We start from the raw sequence: 22491 nt of genomic DNA, 5'->3' as shown, positions 1-22491 counted from the left end.
ATAAAGCCCACTTTCATGATAACGCCTCATCAATGACCAAACATTTCAAATTCTAAAAATTACAAAGTTGTAGCCTCAGCTTTGTGTGGTTACAATGTCTCAAAAGTACTGTACATACCCTTCCTCTTCAGAAGTTGGTTTATCTTAAAACTAAAGTTTCAGAATTGTTCCTCATACTAAGCAGTTATACAGTGCTTAATTATACTGTATATATGATAATACCTTGGAGACTGTGAAATCTTCTTAGAAGGATATCTTTCTCAGATGTACAGTATCTGAGGCCTGAATTTTCACTAATAATCTCCTCCTGGCATGTGATATGCTGTAAAGTGTTACAGCACCAGAAAAGAACTTCAGAATGCATGGAATTTCAAAAACAATTAAGTTTATCAATGAAGGTCTTTGAGACTTTGTCCAACACAATTTCTATATGAGAAACATTTCAATACTCGCACAAAAGCAGTTTATGCGCTCCCAGAACAGAAAGCTGCTAACTTTGACCAATGGGCTTAGGATAATGCAATCTGGGTATATCCCAGTTTCTTATTAAGAAACATCAATTCCATGACCAAAAAGTGAAAAAAAACAAACAACAAAAAACAACCTTTTAGTTGTGGAGCACACAGACACAACTTCCCAATAATTAAGATAGCTATAGAAGTTATAAACCATAAATAAAAAGCACACATTACCTTGATTTAATAGAGTTCGAAACTAGTAATATCAAGAGGTGTTTAACAGCATGAATATAAATTGCTCTATCTGTGATAATATCATCAGAGTAACATGTTTTTCCCAGAACAATAATAATTTAAAAATACAATTTATAATAACAATAATATTCATTGTTATTATACATTTTATTTATGTACTGCTCACACTGTATAATGCTTTCTTAAATTACTTTAAGAAAATAATATAAAGTAGACCTCCACCGTCAATGTACACAGCATACAAAGAAACTTCAGTGTCAGAGAAGAGTCTGATAGATTGTGTAGCCAATTCTAATCCTTTACAACACACGAAACCAGAAACATGAATTTAAAATGCAAGAATAACTTACTGAGCTTTGGCTGAAGGTGACGTTAAAGCTGTCTTGGGCTGTGACTCCTCCAGAAATAAAGTTCGTAGAGATCAAGACCACCAGGGACAAGATGCTTGATTTATGCAGTTCAGCTCTTCTTTTCCTTACTCTAGAATCCATTCAGCAAATACCTGTTTTATATATACTCTAAATATTTTTCCTTAAAAATGAAGGAGATATTTTGTCTAATATTTTTGCAAAACAGACAAATCAGAACTCTATTTACAATCTTTTCTTGGCTTTGTTGCAATTATCTTTTGTAGAATTGGTGAACTTTCAGTTGAAGACGTGTCATCTTAGAAGGAAATGTCTGTTGTTTAAAGTCCACTCTCTCACTCCCATGAAACCAGCTAAAGAGTACAAGACAAATATAATCAGAGTTTACAGCATAATTGAACTGTGTACTTGGAATGCCCCATACTCAAACAATAGTCTCTTTTTGTCAACACATGAAGGTATTTTTATTGCAGTTCACATTTATTATGTTTCTGATGTAACCTTTATCAACTGTACAAAAAGGTGTATGTTGTGGAATAGGTGACCTCAATAGTTTTTTTGGACTGTGACTTTATTTTTTATTGAAGGTTTTCTAAGGTTTTATATTTGTACATAACTCTGTACACGTTGGGATATTCCATTTCACGTAATACCTTCAGTGATTAATTGCTTACAACTCAACCATATTTATGCTTTGATCAGATCAATCCATCAGAGTAAACTGTATCGTTGCAGACAGGTCTTGTACATTTCAGTACACAAGGAACAACTTTGCTATCTGTTTCTGTGTTTCAAAAACAGGGAAATGTGTCTCCTAGAAAAACTGTATCTTTTACTTTGAGAAACACTGTTAAAAAAACTTTCTGCATCCATCTGTAACCTCCATACAAGAATCTGTCGGGACCAAATCTGGTCATCATTTATTTTTAGACCCCTACCCATCCGATTTTCTAGTATTTCTTACAAAAACGTCTAGAGATTCTAAGGATATCAGATTTCTATTTCCACGGGGAAAAATATGCATCACATATGACTCCTGTTCCAAATTTAGTGAATCTGCCTGTCACACCAATTACTCAGCTCACCATCACTGCCACCGAAGCTGTTCCTGGCAACAGGATTTCCTGTTGCATTTCTCTTTAGAATCGCTCGACAGTCTCTGTCCAACTACCAGCAGAGGGCGACTTATCTCAATGGTAAGAAATCTATATTCTACAAACTATACACAATTACTGGAGGCAGTTTGCAGAGAAGTTTTTCTTTTAAGTTTCCTTAAAAGCTTAAGATCCTTTAACGTAAGATCACTGCACTACGTGTAAAACAGCATAACCATTCAATTTAGGTTTATATGTGCTTAAGCTGTTATTTAATGTTGATGCACCTATTAAGCAGAAAAGAGATCCTTGGACGTGATTTAGAAAAGCACAAAAAGAATAGATTTTTGTAAGACTTCTTGAATATTAAATCGAGAAGACATTTTTAGTTTCACCACATTTTATAACGCTCTAAAGGATTCAATTAACTTCATATGAGTGTGGTCATATCCGTTAATAAGAACTTAAAACCAATGCACCGAGTAACATTGGACCGCCCACTTGTAAAAATTAAGTACTTAATAACGTATTTCCCTGATACGGTATTTTTACAATTTTTAAAGAATAATCGATTTAACAGTAGTTTCTTGCTGAGTATCTAACCACTATCAAAAGTCCTAGAGTAGTTTGGGCCTACTGCTTTGATGTTTCAAAAAAAATCTAATCTCTGATCAGACGTGAAGAAAGTAGATTGTGTTAGACATAACAATTTTGGTTAAACATTTGAAACTATTACTTCTAATTTGACACATATACTTTGATTACAGATAATGGATATGTTTTTACAAAAAAGCCTGTTCTCTGGAAACAGGTTTCTGATGTAAGCCATGTAACATGCTACATTATCTTTCTCTGGAGCGTATTTGGCTTCAAAATTGACCAAACTTTCTGCATAGGTTGTGATGGGGAAAAAGAGTGAAACGCAGGTCAATTACCGACGACAGTTTTCAAAAACGAATCAGGCAGATGATTTTTTCCAGCACTTGACTTTGAAAAATAATAGTACATCGCCTTTAGTGAAAGAAGATCGGGTATCGTACTGTCTAAATAGTTGCGGGAAGAAATTTCCCGTTTAACTCACATCTGCAACTCGGTTTGCGCAATCTAATTTATGAACAGGTCGGTTCTAAGTACAGTACGTACTGTACGCAATTTCAGTCTGCTTTTATACTTATTAGACGAGTTGAACTCAAAGCTTCCACCATGCATTATATTGCTCACATTGATTATTGCGCCTTAAATTATTCGATAGGAACCTTTTATTTAATATTTGTTTGATAAATATGGGGCGAGGTGGAAGATAAGCTGGAAGGCTGTACATGAGATCAAAACTAAACTTTCAGGTAGTTTTTTTTTTCCATTTTCTAACCTCGCCTATGAAACCAGTGCTGTCAAACTGGTTGAGTGTCCGCTGGGTGCCGCCTGTGTGTGAAATCCGGAAGAGTTCATTGAGGAATCTTTCTGGAGTTGCTGGGAACAGAGAGACGGACCACAAGCGGAACACCGAGGCAGAAAGGGGGTGAAACATGTTAAATTAAACGAAATGGTTTAGTAGATGTTTACAGAAACAACTCTTGTTTTCACCTAATTGCGTCACTCGAAAGAAGAAAACAACTGAGATGCCCGGAAAACAAAAACTTCATGGATTCTTCCTACTTTTTTCGGGACTTTATGCCTCCTTGTTCGGTGAAAAACTCGGTAAGTAAAAAAAAAAGTTGCAAGTTTTGTCCTAAAGGAATCGTGCATACACGAAAGATTTAGTGTGCTCCTTTGTGAGTGAACTTTGACTCAAACTTGGAGTGCGTGCAGAGTGAAGTAAAACGAAAGCGAATAATTTTAAAGCCCTTCCAAAGTTGTCTGGAAAGCTCATTCATTTTATCTACAAAACAGTGTCAGATGTTAACACATGCATTATTCACAATTAACGCCTTTAATCTGTAGCATCCGTAAAGCAGTAACATTCTTCTATGTACAGTTAATCACGTAACTGCTTGTAAGCAGGGTTTAAATTGTATATATGTTCTCGAATTTATGCTGCCCAGAAAATGGTAATATCACACAAGTGTTACCCTAAAGTCGCTTGGTTAGGAGAATGGTCTCACGTGGTCTTTGAAATTCAGACCTAATTTTCAAGCTGTTTTAAAACTGCATTGTCTAACTTGCAATACGAAATAAATCGACGGGTAATCTTATAATAGTTAAGCGACAGTCTTTATTTTACAGGGAAGCGCTTGAAGGCAAATTTTCATGACATATATTCTTGCAAATGCTAGTCTGTTACTGAGCTGATGTGTTCTAGTAAGGGCTAGCCTAATACCCTGGTTTTGGCAGACTCGGGAGAAACGAACAACAAACCAGGTTGTTTTAAAACCATATGGCAGTGTGTTGGTGTTAATGTTATGTAGAGTCCACTACACTAAAGGGACTCATTTTGTTAAGCACTTAATACTGCATATGCACCTGAAAAAACGAAATTTTCATTTTGTATGATAATCTTAGTCAGAATTTGGAAGGACTTCAGACATCTTTATTTTTAGTGTTGCCTAAGTGTTTAAGTACTGAAAAACAGAAACTGGTGAAGCATGTAATAATTGTGGGTAACTTACAGAAGGAATCTTGAAGTCTATTTCATTTTATTAAAGCCTCTAAAATCTGAATGACCTTGCTTCTTAACACTGGGCTCTTTAATTTTCAGGTAAAATTCACACTTTCAGGATATTACAGAAATGTTCTATGTCAATTTGGTTATTTTTCAGATAAAATACTAAATATTCCCTGCTGACTAAATTAATTGACTTGCATTTTACATTTGCAGCAAACGTTACACTTAATTCAGGAGATAGTCGTATAGCCTGTTATTTACTGATAGTAAATCGTTTTAATGAGACTATCAACATGCCTGGACGCATCTTGAGTTAAGGCAGAGACCATAGAGTTTTTGTTGGTAGTTACAGTCTGACATTAGTCTGATACTTTTAGAAATGCGTTCCTAATTTTATGGGATAGAGAGAATATACATTTTACATTAGAACTGGTTCAGTTAATCACATAATTATTTTCTTCAGTATTCTTAGGTGTTTGCTGTACAGTTTTGAAAAGGTAAAGAACAGGTACAAGAAGGCCACAGTACAGAAGTGCGATTAGCAGAATGGAACAGCCCAAATACTGTAACTGCTTGCAATTTGTTTCTATATAAGGGAGATCAAAACTTAAAAAAATGAGCAAAAGTTACTAAAGTAGGGATTCCTTTATTAACATTATTTTGTGAAGTATAACTACAGGAATTTTGATCCTTCATGCATAAAGTGTCTTAATAAATCCAAAACAAATATTATTTAAATATATTTGATTTTAATTCAAAATAAAAAGTATAAAAGGGAGATCTGGAATTGAAATTGTACCAGCACAGGCAATTGTTTTATGTTGAGGCATTTAAAAGAACATGTAACATCTGGGTACAGAGTCAAAGCTCTTGAGTGTAAACATTTAATTTAAGGAAAAGCTAGTCCCTGTCTCCCAGACCTGTAATTAAGATATTTAATTTCCTGTGTAAGGGAAGACTTTGCACTGACCTATTTCTGCTTTTACTTAACATTAATTCTTAATTGATTAAAACTGATGGGACAGGTGTCTAGTTTTTACTTTAATTCTGAAAATAATAAAATATAAAAATATACTTAGATTCTTTATTGATCCCGTGAGGGAAATAGCAGTGCAACAGCAGCTTAGCACAGTCAACACAGCACAGTGTAACGAAATGATACAATACATACAATACAGTCAGTGAGAAGTGCACAAAAAACAGTTGTAAACAGGAAAAACCAGATGTAAGCAGAGAGTTTAATGTTTAGTCCAAAAACAGGTCAATGTCAATGTTGCCCCTACCCAGACACATAGTGGATGAGTTGCACAGTCTTATGGCAGAAGGCAAGAATGACCTTCTGTAGCGCTCCCTGTCGCACCATGGCTGGATCAGCCTATTGCTGAACGTCATCTTTATTCTCACAGGCATGTCATAGAGGGGATTGGAGACGTTGTTCATGATGGCCATTAATTTGGACACCATTCTCCAGTCAGCCACTACCTCCAAGGGTTCCAGATCAGACCCAATGACAGAACTTGCTCTTATGATGAGCTTGTTCAGCCTGTTAGCATCCCCTGCTCTAATCCCAGAGCCCCTGCACACCACTGCATAGAAAATGGCGCTCGCTGCAACCGACTGATAGGACATATGGAGTATCTTACTACACATTGGAGGACCTGAGCCTCCTCAAGAAGTAAAGTCGGCTCTGGCCCTTCTTGTAGATGGTCTCTGTGTTCTTAGACCATTTCAGTCTATTACCGATGTGAACGCCCACATACTTGTATGAGCCCACTATCTCCACGCTACTCCCATGGATGTAGACAGGAGTAGGTTGGACCCTCTTCCACCTGAAATCTATCACCAGCTCCTTCGTCTTTGCCATGTTCCATTGCAGGTGGTTCTCCCCACACCACTCCACAAAGCTGCTGACCAGTCCTCTGTACTCATCCTCCTGCCCACCCATGATACATCCCACAATTGCAGTTGTCTGAGAACGTCTGGCAAATGAACAGCTGCTTTCATTGGTCAGAGCTATCTACTACCAGAATAAAACAAAGCAGACAAAAAAAATCATCATGTAACAAAGGATAAAACTTATTTTTAACAAACAAAAAATCATTAAGGTCTGTTTTTTAAAGCTGGTTAACAGTACTCTGGAAAACCAAACTTCAGAACCAACTAAAGGACTAAGGACTGTGATGATGCACCTCTGAATACATTTCTCATAGAGGTGTCCTGTGTTTTATATAAGTGAAACAAAAATTCAACTGAAATGACCATAGAAAAGTCCTGTTTCTCTGTTTCTTTGTGAAATGCATTATTTCAGGGTGGCACAGTGGTGTGGTGATTAACACTACTACCCTACAGCTCCACAGTCCTTGGCTCAATCCCGCTGTCTGTGTGGAGTTTGCGTGTGGATTTTTGTGTTTGCATCGGTGCCCTAGTTTCCTCCCACCACCCAAAGACATGCAGGTTTGGGCTGATTGACTACTCTGAACTGCCCCTGTCAGGGGGGTAGGGATTTTCACGGGTTTCACATACACTGGTGGGGTGCTTTCCGGGACCGGCTGTTGGACTGTGGAGAACCAGAGCAAGGCAAGGTTCCTGATATTCTTTCTGATATTACTGTTCCGTTTGGGATATTGTGGAGCAAAGCATCAAGGAACCTGGAATTAACGTACTGCCAATCCATGGTTGTGCTTGAGAGCACAAGCTCTGCCAGACGTCTTCCAAGCCCAAATCCTTGGCACTGTTTTCAGCCCAGCATCTTACTTCACTGTCTGAGCTGCAGTGCAGGGTAGCTACCACTTAAACACTTGTGAATGCAAACGTGATCACTTTGGTTTTGGTCCACAAAATGATCACTTAGGAAAGTATTCATGGAGTTACTATCACCATTCATAAAACCATAGGGCCAATATGGTTTATCAGCATTTTAAAGCTTTAGAAAAAGCAAGTGCTGCCATTTCTTAAATTTACCGTTTGTTTTGCAGAAACATTACTCCACAGCTCCACATTACTCTTTTTAGTACAGATTGCCCACTGTAATACAATCTTAACAATATAGGATTAGATGCTTACATTTTTTATAAGAAATGCATGTTAATCCTACAAAACGGATAGCTTTGGCATCTGTTTTTGCAGAAATCTGGGGTATAGTTTGACTTGCTTGTTAACATAGTTTTTTGTAGTACTGAAGTACAATACTTTCCCCACTGTACTACCAGTTATGCCCAAATTGTATGCACTACTTTATGCCACTTAGAGATTTTTTGATACAGAATGTAATACATACAAAGCTTCTGTAACAGGCCACTTGAGTTAAAAAGCATGAATTATTCATTCTTTCCCTGTGGCAAAAATTGGGCGGATGGGTCGTTAAAAGGTTGTTGAAATAATGTGTGGGCTTTTTTTAATTAACGTTGATCCATTATCTTCCCAGATGAACAATTCTACTGCATCTTCGCAGATGAACAACACTACTGCAACTGACACAAGAGGATGAAGCTTTTACTTAATTGTCCTCTTGGCAGCTGGATATACTAATATATCCCTGCATAATAATTACATACTGTAATCTATCACTAGAGCTTTGTGTTTATGAGCCCATACAGGAGTCAACATTAGAATGTTGAAATAAGATGTACAATATGGAACATGTCGCTTCAAAGGAGAACACTCTCCTCTAGTTTGCCTTCTTTGCAATATTTGCATACTTGCAGAATCACTGTGATTTTAATAAGCTCTCAGAATATGTACTATATTTCTTCCATGAAGGAAATATTTTTGGGAGGCATTTTCAGGGATTGGATGCTTAAAATGTTTCTAAGTCACTGGCATGAATTTTTGATTTCCAGATTCTTAGTGGATACAGAAATCTCTATTCTACAAGTAAATATTAGCAGTGGCTAGCCCTAAATGTGTAACATGTGGATTCAGGGGAATAACAGGCAAAATACATGGTAATTAAAAGCAAAATGAACAGAATTCAATTTTTCTGAATACATAAAAGAAAAGGACTGATTACCTGGTTAGTGGTGTTAAATGGGTCTAGGGATCTCCTCATTGTATATTTCTAGATATGTTGGAAGGGAGTTCTTAGGCAACATAAGTATTACATTCTAGGCAACCTTTTTTGTTCTTGTAGCTGAAACTACATAGGGTTCTTTCCTTTATTATTTCTATATGTCACTACAGCTAAGAACTGAAGAACAGTCACAAATTCTAGCCTGTTCAGTACCTGTAAGCTATTTGATGCAAATCTGTGATCCTGCCATTTCTTGAAAAGCTAGGATATCAAGGCTACTCCCACAAGTTTCTGGGTAAAGACATATTTTCTGTTGTCAGTATTAAAAGCACTTCCACATACTGTAGTTTCTGCTTGTCCTGTGGTAAACATTTCACTGTTATGAAGAAGTCAGCTGGGTTGATTTTGTCGGTGCTCTTCATGATTTTGAATTATTGTATCAAATCCCCTTGTAATTTTCTTTACAATCTGCTTTTAATTTTCAACCTGTCAGTGTAGGACATCCCCTTAAGCCCCAGAACATACAGTATCTAGTTGCTTTTCTCTACTGATTCTAGTGTGGCAATATCTTATCCGTAATACGGTGAACAAAATTATACACCGTATTCTTAACGCAGCCTTACTAGTGCGTAACATCTCTTGATTTTCCCTACACTTTTAATAATATTGTAACACTTCGACTTTTTAATTGCTTACCCCCAATAGTCTAGAAGACATTATGTCTTAAAACCCTAAGTCTTTCTCGTAAGGAGCCTTTTTTTATAGTACCTCAGCGTTTCCTATGCATAGATTGTTTTAACTACCTATAGGTAAAACTTTACACTTGCCTTAATTAAACTTCATCAGCTAGGTCTGCTCTCTCATGAATTTTCTTTAATTCAGAGATCTCTAATCTTGGTCCTGATGGGCCAGTGTCTCTGCAGGTACTCCTTGCAATTCAGCACTTAATGAGCTGCATTAACTGGTTATTGACTAAATTGGATTAATTTAACAGCTTTCCCATCTCATAATGTGCTGCTGTTTTAAAGAAAACTAGAATACCTGCAGACAGACTAACCCTCAAGGAGATACTCTAAATAAGGGGTGCCCAACCTTTTTTAATGTAAGATCTACTTTTTTATTTGCCAGTCCAGTGCGATCTACCAGTGTGCATTTGAAGCTCTAATATAGGAAAAACAGACTGTGGTCACATCAGTACAATAATAATACCCATCACTGAAATGACAGCAAATATTAGCAAATGACTCATGCTACAGTGAACCAGTTATGTTCCCCATTTTAGAAAAAATAATATCCTACCTTAATGTGCGCATTGGCACTGAGACGCTTACTTGAGAACACTTGTTTTTTTTTTTTGTAATGTGTTGACACTGCTTATCATGTCGATGACTTTTTTATTTTGTCCCTGCAGCTTGACATTCAGCTCATTTAGCAGTTCAGTCACGTCTGTGAGGAATGCTAAGTCCAGAAGCCACTGGTCACCCTCTAATTGGGCATATTCATATTCACCATGTTTAGAGGACTTGAGAAACTCTTTGATTTCAGGCAACAGCTGTCTGAACCTCACCAAAAATGTTTGTTTTTGAAATCTCCAAACAGAAAGTCAGCAGCCTCAACAAACGCTTTTTGTATTACTTCTCGATCCCTGAGTGACTTTTGTGTTGAGCCAGGACGTGGCTCTCGGAGAACGATGCGATGATTGCTGCTTTCCCTCTTGTATTAGGCCTCGTGAAAACCGACTGCTACTAGTTGAGATCTTAATTTTTCCACTTTTCCTTTCCGTAACTTACTTTTATCGGGAAAGTCCACATCATACGTTTTGTGTGCAGTTTTGCAATGTTGTTCTATATTTCCCTTTTTCGTGTAGACGCTAGCATTTCAGATTTGAATGCGAAAGTACAAAAAAATAATCATGCTCCCATTCCTAGTGGTAAGGGTAAGTTTTTTGGTCTCAAGTTTCGCTCAAACAGTACAACTATCAAATAGGCAATCAAACTTATCAAACTGTTGGTGAATTTGTCGCGGCCAGTCTTTCGCTCCACTATGCAATGTAGGGAATGTGGGGTTTGTGCGGCAATATCCAAGAGAACATTCTTGGGTAGCACACACAACACTTCATTTACGGAGCTCCTGTAGCCTTTTTTTCCAGTGTCAACCAGCACTCAGGGCAGACACTTTTACAACGCATTCGACAAGGGTTAAACACACACAAGGGCTTTTAAAATGTATGGCATTACATGGAAAGATCTGAATGAATTTTTAGGCTATCGAAAAAAGTAGTCCAATAGCCCATTTAGTTTTTGCCAAACATTCTTGCGATCGAGGTTCCCGTCCTGGCCATTAGAGTGTTGCGATCGACTGGCAAGCACTCCGAGATCGACTGGTCAATCTCGGGGAATGGGGTTGAACAACACATTTATTAACTCGAACCGGGGAAAGTTACACACACAGGGACAGGGGTTACAGCACTGCGCCTTCACTAACACACACACGAAGGGAAGAGGCTGTCTCCCAGCCTCTGCCCCACTATAAAACAGTCCCGTAGTCCCGCCCCCCGGCGCTGTTCTCAGCCCGCCTTGCGTGCGCATGGCTAAAGCGCCCTGCGTGGCGCTACATTGCCCCCGCCTGAAGAGTCGAGCATCCCGCTGATGGCAAACCGTCCCTCCGGGCTGCACACGCGAGGCAGGCTGCTCCGTGGGCTCCTCCTGCTAGCCTCTCTGTCCATGCCAGGACCCTCCGCCTTGGCTAGGGCTCTCTCCCGGCGCGCGCTGGGCCTCTCACCGCTGGGCCTCATTCGGAAAATCCTGGCCACAGTGAGCTAGTGACAGGGTCCAGGCTTGGACCTATGATCAAGCTCAGTCTGTACCAACTGAGCCACTCAAAGGGCCCTGCTTTCTTGTTTTAAGTTGTGACTTTTAAGGAGATATTAAGTTGGTCTGTATGTGTGTAAAAAAAAAATACAAAAGCCTTTGCTTCTTGGTGGTTTCCGCCTCACAAACAGGTTTCAAGTTATCCTGTATAGCAGCACTGTGCTTGCAGGGGTTGATAAATGGTACAGTGAATAAACCAGTAGTTTCTGTTACACCGTCAATGTTTGAAAAAGTGCAATAATATTTAGATTTACATTTGTTTGATTTTTTTAGATCATAGCTGCTGTGATTGTTTCCTTAGTCAGATGTGTAAGAGGTAGTAGGCGCAAAGAGGTGATTGTTGTTGCGTTGTGGGCTGTTCAAACCTAAAGGCCATATGATGAACATGTTTTATGTCACACATGAAACATCTTCAACACAGTCTCTGTCAGATGTAGTGAATAGTACGTACGCATCTCCAGAAAAATCTAAACCGAGGAAACAAGTGACCATACTGGGCAGGTAGATGGACAGGTAGAATGAACTGAAACAGGCAGAGGTTCATCACTGCCTTGAATCTAATCAGCACACACACCTGCCCTCAGGATACTTCATGTAGCTGCTAGTGAAGGGCTCTATTAATTATAGTAGACCAGTGCCTGACTTGCTTCCCCTCATTCAGGTGATTTATTTAGACATTTCCCAGAACAGTCTCAGCTCTGAATGATGGGCTGAAGAACCAGATTAAGACCTTTAACTGGTGAGGATGTTGCTTTTGTATAGGCTACCCAAACAACAGAATGTGTTGAAAAAGGGTTGCATTCTGCTTATTCTGTAACTTGAATTTACTGATAAACGAATATTCACACATATACAGTATACATAGTATGTATTTACATATGTTATATTTTATATAAAAATTGAATTACATATAAAATGTTTATTGATATTTTATTTTGGAACTTACTGTAGGCACTTCAAATATCCATGCATGATAGTGCTTTCTCCTCAAAATAATACTACTACTGTTCTTCAGTTAAGTAACTCAGTAAATATTTTTACCTAATTTCAGTCCAAATTTCTCAGTACTGAACTGAAAATCCGTTTTCTACCAGGATATTTTTTTATTTATCACCCACAAAATATATTTGACAAAGAATGGGCTGTGTTTGGTTTGGACTGAATTATTGTTTTGCATGTGATGGTAACATAATAATTGTAAGAATTCTTAGTGCTATTTTATTTTTAATTGACAAAATTCTTAGAGGTAACATACAGTGTCTGAATTGTGCAGCTGTGCAAGTCATACATATAAAAATGCAACCTTCTTGAATTCAGCAGCTTATGATATCCATGAAATAGTTTATTTCAAGAGGTATCCATAGATAGTTTGAAAGGAAAAAGGTAATTCAAGCAGACATCCTGTTATGTATGTGAATATGCACACAGGTCTCTCTGTGGAATTGTTGTATATGTTTCAGCTTGCAGATCTGTGAGAAATACATGTGTCTGCTCAGCTTGACTCACCAGTATCTTTTTTTTCCCAGGAGTTAAGGCTGGGAACTTGTCTTATACCATATAATTTTGGTGTTTTTTTTAGTGTATGACTTGTTGAAGCTAGTTTCTGGGCCTTGTGCCTATTGTGTGCTTTTTGTCCTTTATTTGATATACATTTTTTTATGTTTTCCACCCTCATTCACAAATTTATTTGCATGTTCTAAACAGGTGATGGTTGTGGTTACTCAGTTCTTGGTCCAGAAAGTGGGGTCCTCACTTCAAGGAACTACCCAGGAACATACCCCAACCACACATGGTGTGAGTGGAAGATTCAAGTACCAGAGGGCAAGAGTATCATCCTGAAGTTTGGCGACCTGGATATTGAGGCACAGCAGTGCGATTCTGACTTTGTAAAAATCTTCAAAGGCTCACAGGGGTATGGAAATGATCAAGGTAAGGTATTTTTTATCAGTTCTGCTTAAAGAAGTTGGTACACATTGTAATCTGGATTAAGCGGTCTCCAGAATTCTCTGTGTAGTCAACAGTAGGACTCTAATTTTTAGTTTCTTTAAGATCAAACAAAATATATGTTCTAAAAAATATTCAACCAGTATAATATTAAACTAAAATATAATTGATCCTCTTCTCTATAGGAGGTGCGTTCATTCAGATATGGGTACGATTTATACAAAACATAGTTTATTTTGCTTTGCAAGTGTTATAGGTTTATTAGTTAAAGGACAGACATTTTTAATTTTACAATTGAAGTTGTTAGTGTTACATAATGTTTTTGTGATTTAATCATTTGAGTTTAAGGTAACTGTATACTTTCCTTTGTCTAGACAAGTAAAACCTTTGATAACATACTGGTTAATAAATACCTAAATATCTGTGGGTGAGCTGGTGCAAACTAGAGAGTTTACTAACCCTCTGAATAATTAACGTGAAGACATGAGTAATCATTTTAGTACCAAAGGACATGAGTAATCATTTTAGTGCAAAATTATAAAGTATTTCATCATAGAGAAATTGTTGTGAGAAAGACAGTGAGACTATAGAGCCATGAAAGTAGTTTAAAACGCAATTAATTTCTATTTGTTTTTTAATATTACACAATTGCCTATTCATATACGATGCAATTTCTATAAGGATTAGGAGATTGTTGTTGCATTCAATTTGCTGAATGGATGATTATGTTAAATTATTACTTAAGTTGTGGAAAATGAACTTAAAATCACTTAGGCTGTAATTATAACTGCACTGCTCCCCCAAAAGAATTAAGAGGCAATTGTGTTCATGTCCTCATTACCAGGTACAGTATGGGTAATTAGAAGACCTGATGAAACTTGATGAATGTCCAGTAATCAGACACAGTGACTAGTGCCATGTGAGCTGAGCCCATACTTGGGAAAAGGTCTGTGCTGGGTGAGGTGCCGTCTGTAGCTAACCCTGAAGGGAGCACAGAAGCATCACAACCTCATCAAAAGTATTCCTTTCTCAAACAGGGCCATTGTTGTGAGCTTTCATAAATGAATCCCCAAATGAAAGTAACCTTTGGTGTATTAAAGGATTTCTGTGCAGGATTTTCATATGATGCTCCATGTAGCAGAGTTCTGTTGTTCAATGTGAATTTAATGTTTCCTAACAGTTAATTATCTAAACTACATGAGAAGGTTTTCTGCATAACTGATGAGGTGATTAAATATTAAGCCATGCTCAAGTTAGGATGAGAAACAAAAAAAAATGAATCAGTATCATGCTGCTGACATTTTGGAAGCTGGACAAAGTTGGTACCCTGACATTGACAGTCTGCAGTGTTCATAAACACTGATTTATAGCCTGGCAAGATGTTGTACACAACCTTATTTAATTATTATTATTATTAATAATAATAATAATAATAATAATTGCTTACACTTACAGTGGTGTGAAAAAGTGTTTGCCCCCTTCCTGATTTCTTATTTTGTTGCATGTTTGTCACACTGAAATGTTTCAGATCATCAAACAAATTGAAATTTTAGACAAAGATAACACAAGTAAACACAAAATGCAGTTTTTAAATGAAGGTTTTTATTATTAAAGGAAAAAAAATCCAAGCCTACACGGCCCTGTGTGAAAAAGTGATTGCCCCCTAAACCTAATAACTGGTTGGGCTACCCTTAGCAGCAACAACTGCAATCAAGCGTTTGCGATAACTGGCAATGAGTCTTTTACAGCGCAGAATTGTTGTAATTCAGCCACATTGGAGGGTTTTTCGAGCCTTAACCGCTTTTTTAAGGTCATGCCACAACATCTCAATTGGATTCAGGTCAGGACTTTGACTAGGCCACTCCAAAGTCTTCATTTTGTTTTTCTTAAGCCATTCAGAGGTGGACTTGCTGGTGTGTTTTGGATCATTGTCCTGCTGCAGAACCCAAGTGTGCTTCAGCTTGAGGTCACGAACAGATGGCCGGACATTCTCCTTCAGGATTTTTTGGTAGACAGCAGAATTCATGGTTCCATTTACCACAGCAAGTCTTCCAGGTCCTGAAGCAGCAAAACAGCCCCAGACCATCACACTACCACCACCATATTTTACTGTTGGTATGATGTTCCTTTTCTGAAATGCTGTGTTACTTTTACGCCAGATGTAATGGGACACACACCTTCCAAAAAGTTCAGCTTTTGTCTCGTCAGTCCACAGAGTATTTTCCCAAAAGTCTTGGGGATCATCAAGATGTTTTCTGGCAAAACTGAGACGAGCCTTTATGTTCTTTTTGCTCAGCAGTGGTTTTCGTCTTGGAACTCTGCCATGCAGGCCATTTTTGCCCAGTCTATTTCTTATGGTGGAGTCATGAACACTGACCTTAACTGAGGCAAGTGAAGCCTGAAGTTCTTTGGATGTTGTTGTGGGGTTTTTTGTGACCTCTTGGATGAGTCGTTGCTGCGCTCTTGCGGTAATTTTGGTCGGCCAGCCACTCCTGGGAAGGTTCACCACTGTTCCATATTTTTGCCATTTGTGGATAATGGCTCTCACTGTGGTTCGCTGAATCCCAAAGCTTTAGAAATGGCTTTATAACCTTTTCCAGACTGATAAATCTCAATTACTCTGTTTCTCATTTGTTCCTGAATTTCTTTGGATCGCAGTATGATGTCTAGCTTTTGAGGATCTTTTGGTCTACTTCACTTTGTCAGGTAGGTCCTATTTAAGTGATTTCTTGATTGAGAACAGGTGTGGCAGTAATCAGGCCTGGGTGTGGCTAGAGAAATTGAACTCAGCTTTCCAAAGATGTGATAAACCACAGTTGATTTATGTTTTAACAGGGGGGGCAATCACTTATTCACACAGGGTCATGTAGGTTTGGATTATTTTTTTCCCTTAATAATAAAAACCTTCATTTAAAAACTGCATTTTGTGTTTACTTGTGTTATCTTAGTCTAATATTTCAATTTGTTTGATGATCTGAAACATTTCAGTGTGACAAACATGCAAAAAAATAAGAAATCAGGAAGGGGGCAAACACTTTTTCACACCACTGTATATAGCGCTTTTCTGGACACTCCACTCAAAGTGCTTTACAGGTAATGGGGACTCTCCTCCACCACCACCAATGTGCAGCCCCACCTGGATGATGCGATGGCAGCCATAGTGCTCCAGTACGCTCCCCACACATCAGCTGTCAGTTGGGAGGAGAGCAGAGTAATGAAGCCAATGTATAGATGGGGATTATTAGGAGGCCATCATTGGTAAGGGCCATTGAGAAATTTGGCCAGGATACTGGGGTAGCACCCCTACTTTTTTTGAGAAATGCCCTGGGATTTTTAATGACCACAGAGAGTCAGGACCTCAGTTTTACGTATCATCCAAAGGATGTTGTGGGTGACCTACTTGAGTCCCACTGATCATCTGTGAAATGAGCTGGGATGGAATGTGGTATCTGGGATTCAGAGACCAGTGAACAGACATCTTGTACAGGGTCTCCAACAGGAATCCCACAAGACAACGTCTACTTCCTGCTGTAAAATGTATGTTGCAGATGTAGAGCTTGTAAAAACTTCTGTGCTGTAGTGCTTCCAACAGTGTCCACGCCCATTAGCAATTTATGACTTTCACAGTCCTTTTTTGATAAATAAATCTTGGCAGCACAATGAATATGTCCCTGCACCTTCTTCAAAGAAGATATTAGTTTTTCTTCAGAACTTTCTCAATTTTATTTTGTGACTGCTGTTTAAAGCAGACACAGAAAGCTCAGCAGACCAAATCCCATTGATTAACCTCAGAGCTTGGTATAGAGGACAATCTGTAGATTCAGGATGCAGTTTCCCAAGAGTGGATTAGGTACTTTAAGTTTAGTATAATTTGTGCACAAAGCACAGTTTGATATTACGTGCTGGATAAATTGAAGTAATATTTATATATATATATCATTTAGTAGGTATTCAGTACAGTATTCAGGGTACATTATGGGCATTTAGCAAATAATCCTATGAATTTAACAAGATAAATCTGAGTGTTTAGTTTCTTGTCTTCTGTTTTCTTATCCATCTCTCTTACTTTGAGCAACTCTTTCAGCTAGGCCTGTACATTATGTGATACAATAGTGTATCAAATGTAATGACTCTGGGATGCCCCCCAAATATATAGTCCTGTTTATCTTTAAAACGACTGTTTAGATGTTTGTGTCCAGGATATTCCTAGTAAACTGAGCACAAAAACTTAACAAAGATCATACATTCTTCTTTCACGACCATGAAACCATAATGATTCTGCTTGCATTCATATGCTTGCACATTCATTATTTTTTCCTAACCAGGATCCCTGTGAATCAGTGGTGTTATTTTTAAAACTTATTTTTTTAAAGGTGGTCATGAGTTTTTCAGCTGACTTTTGTATTTCACTTGCGGCACACACTTTGTGATCTGTACAATGGGTAATCTTGTGTAGTTTCTTGGAGAATAATCCACACTGAATCCTTGGTCTAGTTTATAAGATGTTTTTTTTTCTTGATACCATTCTGTTAAAATTTTAAATCTTGTAGTCATACTTCCCTATGTTTAATGGTAGAAGCTGAATTGGAATGAACACCTGAGAAACCCTGACCTTTTTCTTCTGGAATTTCTACCGAAAGGTTTTCATCAGCTGTGGCTCCTTATGCTTGAATATTATAAGTGATTTCTGCCAAGAATTATTTCAAATAAGGTAAGCATAATGAGAAACGGTGTTCCAGTTGCACATGCTTCCTGTAGGTTTCCATGTGTTCTTCTGGCTATGCTCTTATTTGTTATGTTGGGGATTTGTCAGGTGTTAGGCCAAGAGAGCCAGAGAAGTCTGCTTAATCTTGCAGCTGTGTTCACAAGGTGTTGCCTCTCTCTTACCTGTGTGTCAATGGACATTGTCTAGCATAGCCCTGGTACTGCCAAACCTCAGTTCTTTTGTTTAAATACTTCGTGTTTAATGAGCCTTCCTCATACCTTGTCCAAGGACATGGATTTTGAGGCAGTTGTTTGTGTGTTGGCAGGTATTCTGGTGGTCATGTGAAGCACTTGCATTTAAGATAAGTCACATTGTGTCTATGGACAGTCTTTGCAATACTTTCTGCTTTAATAATAATAATTCCTTACACTTATGTAGTGCTTTTCTGGACACTCCACTCAAAGCGTTTTACAGGTAATGGGGACACCCCTCCACCACCACCAATGTGCAGCCCCACCTGGATAATGTGACGGCAGCCATAGTGCACCAGTACGCTCCCCACACATCAGCTATCAGCGGGGAGGTGAACAGATTGATGAAGCCAACTCAGAGATGGGGATAATTAGAAGGTCATAAGTGGTAGAAACCATGGGGAAACTTGGCCAGGACACTGGGGTAACACCTCTACTCTTTCCAAGAAACTAATTTTCGAATTGATTGTTGCTAAGGTTCTATCATACAATTGTATAAAAACGTACCTAGTACACACCTTAAAATAAGATCAACTGCTGTTTTATACAGTAAAATCTGGCTGTTTGCTGTTTTGTGGATTGTAAATTTCCATCTTTTACGGTCGGGTTATTGAGGTATGTTTCACAGATTGCTGGGCTGTATTTTACTGTTTCGCCTGTGACTCTGTGTGCAGACATATAGTCAACCTTAGAGTGTCATGATGTAGCATCGTGGTGGATAAATACCAAAGATGGCTGTTCACTGTGTTCTATATGTGTGGGTCTTTCTCATCATTTTTGTGCTTTGCAATAACTATGAAGCATAAAGGTGATGGTGATAATGGCTCTAATGATAAGAATCAGACCAGTTAGGTGTTAACGTGAGAAAGTGGAGATGTTGGATAAGTTTGTAAAGGGTGAGAGAACATCATCTATTGGCCTAATGGTGTGAATGAGAATGCTGGAACGTACAGTATATTAAGAAAAATGAATAGAATTACATAGTTTATGTACTGTTATTTCCTTACTTAATTATTATTGGTTAATTCTGGGTGGTGATGCCCCAAAAGTTAGACTTCATTCCTGTGACCCTGTTTTCCCCCCCAATAAATCTTCTATTTGTGCATTACATTTTTGCAGTTTTTCAAGAATGTAACCCTCAAAATGGGTGAGGATTCGCTGCATCGCAAAATGTAAAATTTAGATCTTAATAGGTTCTAGTAAAAATAATTTTACTATATATAGTTTGCTACTGCTGCTTATTGATTAGCATCCCAGATACTGTATTGCCATATACAATATGCATAATAGTGATTAATCTACTTTAGTGTAAATGTATGAAAAATGTTTTCATAAGGCAGGATTTCTTTGCTAATTCAAAATAGCTTTAAATTAAATACGAAGCAATTAATATAATTTTCTGTACACAAATTATCTCATTGTCTTTCTTTTAAAATAAAGATCTAAATCTGTAGCAGTTTTTTTGTCCGTTGTATAACAATTCTCTTCATACATCATTCCGACCAAGATAGAAAAGTTAGTTATTTTGCCATTTTATTTATGACCCATGGATTCACCTTAACTTTGGGGAAGGACACAGCATAGAATCATATAACTGACCACTCAAATAAGATATACGAACATCATACCAGATGAATTTTAATCTGGTTAATACTTTTTAGAATAAAATCAGAACATCAAGTATAAATGTTTTTTTTTCCTAGTGAGTAGATAATAAACTGGGATTATTACTAGAAATTGACAAGATGTTGAGTTTTCCGTGTAGTTTGTAAGAGTATGGGATTGAGAGCTCCTAAAATGACTGAGGCATCATTTGCTCAAGAGGTGCTTATGTTTTCCATTTTCTTTCTTTGAAGTCACATATGGTAGTAATTGTTTAAGTTCACAGTGGAGTTTTTTTGTAAACGGTTAAGGTCTGAGGTTGATTTTGACACACGCTGGTCCAAAGCTGTAGTAAAATAAAAAATGGCAAATTAAGAACCTATTTTTAATGGTTTCTTTTATCCTGTTCCAAATATTTTTTATAAATATCTTGTACAAATACAAAAACATTATTGATGTGTATGCTCTAGAATGTTGCTAAAGATTTTAGAAAAGCTATTTTGAATACTATAGTGTATTTGGTCATTTTTTTCTTTTAATTGGCCTCCAGTGAATTAGCAAATGAACTATAGTATCATTAAGTACCTGGGTCATCATTAAATATAAAATATTCTGAATCTTCAAAGTAACTTAGTTCCGTCAGTCCAGACGATCACATTTTTGTTTAAAATGCAGGGCTTTGCATCCCTGTTACAACTTCCACAGCACTGTGTCAGCCATATCTATTGAAAGCTTTAATTTCAGTTTACAAATTAAAGATTAAGGTCTCATGGCTACTAATAACATTATCATAAATGCCATAACATAAATCTTTTTCCCCATTTTTTATATCTAAATATTACTGTGACAGTGCGATTTGTGGAGTTATATTTTTGTCTGTGGAACTGTGGCTTTTTAAGCACTTGCATAAAGATTAATGTAAAGATCAAAAGAATAGGATTATTAAACCCAGTGTCCTGGCTAAATTCCACTCAAGCTTGCAAACTCTGGTCTTGCTAAAATTTCCCAATTAAGCTGGTATAGCAGTTTCTCACTTCTGGGTGGGATCTGCTCCGTATTGGACCAGCTCGTGCCTAATGGTTACAGTACTGTACGTCACCAGGTGGTTGCTGCCCTGTAGTTGTGGATGAAGTTACGAGGACATTGTGGAGGTGGAGATGGTGGGAATTGTCAAGCCTAGGCTAGATGTTATAAGAGATTCACTCGATGTATATGGAAAAAGACACTTTAAAAAGCTTTTGAAAGCATAAATATTTAATTTCATTGAAAATGTTCCTAGTTAATAATTTACATGTATGTATTAATGTGCTGTACTATTGCTCAAGCAGTGCAGTGTTTTCCCTCAGGAAGACCATGAATATTTCTAATCTTGTGTTGGTACAGTAAATGAAAGGGCTGTTTAGGTGTGGATTCCCTTGGGCGAATCATCATCTGAGCTACACTTGAAAAGACTTTGGCAAGCACTGGGAGCTACTCTTTTACCCTTTGTACAAGAGATAACTTGTCTAAAGTTTGATGCTTGTGTCTTGGGGTAGCATCTGTTTTCAGTGGGTTTATTTTTAAAGGGAGGAAGTGCTTTACAAGACAAGATGAAAGTTATTTTGAAAACGATCTACTGTGAGCCATTGAATAGCCTGCACAACAGACCTTAAAGGCTGTCAAAAACAAATTTGTACTTTCTTACTTTATTTTTCTGAGCACGTACAAGAGGGAATGTCTAAACTTTTCTAACAAAGAGCAAGAAAAAAACAGAGGTGATGGAGCAATTTGAGCTTCAATGAGAGTATGATCTTATCGGAAGTGTATTTTAAAATTCTACAGGCAGCGAACATTAGTACGTAAGCAAACGGTTAACAATTTCAGGAATGCAGTCTGCAGTGGAATGAGGAAGACAGGTGGAAGGGGACAATACATTTATGGAATTATTAGAGATTAGGTGGCAATGGTTTCGATGTATTCAGACCCATCCCTAAAGTAAATCAAAATCTAGAAAGCAGTGGTCCAGATGGTTTTATAAAAATGTCTAAAAATATAGTTCTGTGTCTTTTTTTATTTTTCACAGGTACATATTGGCATTCCAGTTTGAGGAGTTACCGTGGTCACTCGGTATTTATAGTCTGCAGGACAGAGCTTAAAAACATCTGATTTTGCTATCTTTTTTTGCATTAAGTTGTTGCTGCCTATACATGTAAAAATGTAGCAGGCATTAGCAGAGTGCTTTTCAAATCTTAACAAATCTTTAGTGGTTTGGGAGAAGGATTAAAAAGGTCAACACTAAATATAGTGTGAATGTGCTTGCTACACATGTAGGGTAGAATCACTATCTGTGAAAT

The 22491-nt window shown here is 37.6% G+C and overlaps 2 protein-coding genes across 3 annotated transcripts in view; one reads left to right on the top strand and one right to left on the bottom strand.

The window, feature by feature from the left end:
- The window catches only part of ros1 (c-ros oncogene 1, receptor tyrosine kinase), a 72898-nt gene extending 71470 nt beyond the window's left edge, over positions 1–1428 (bottom strand). For both annotated transcript variants that reach the window (XR_015935426.1, XM_088625827.1), the window contains exon 1: positions 1064–1428. Coding sequence is in view for 1 of the 2 variants with exons in the window: in XM_088625827.1 (XP_088481953.1) it covers positions 1064–1204 (141 nt within the window). In the remaining variant the exon portion in view is untranslated. The remainder of the gene's footprint in view (positions 1–1063) is intronic.
- Positions 1429–3468: 2040 nt separating this feature from the next.
- The window catches only part of dcbld1 (discoidin, CUB and LCCL domain containing 1), a 43812-nt gene continuing 24789 nt past the window's right edge, over positions 3469–22491 (top strand). Inside the window, exons 1-2 of the mRNA XM_088625826.1 lie at positions 3469–3873; positions 13361–13585. Coding sequence (XP_088481952.1) covers positions 3795–3873; positions 13361–13585 — 304 coding nt within the window. The 5' untranslated portion in view covers positions 3469–3794. The remainder of the gene's footprint in view (positions 3874–13360; positions 13586–22491) is intronic.

This window comes from Lepisosteus platostomus, chromosome 3 (genome assembly GCF_059453375.1).
Source record: "Lepisosteus platostomus isolate fLepPlt1 chromosome 3, fLepPlt1.hap1, whole genome shotgun sequence".
Lineage (NCBI taxonomy): Eukaryota > Metazoa > Chordata > Actinopteri > Semionotiformes > Lepisosteidae > Lepisosteus > Lepisosteus platostomus.
This window is presented reverse-complemented; position numbering and strand designations above follow the sequence as displayed.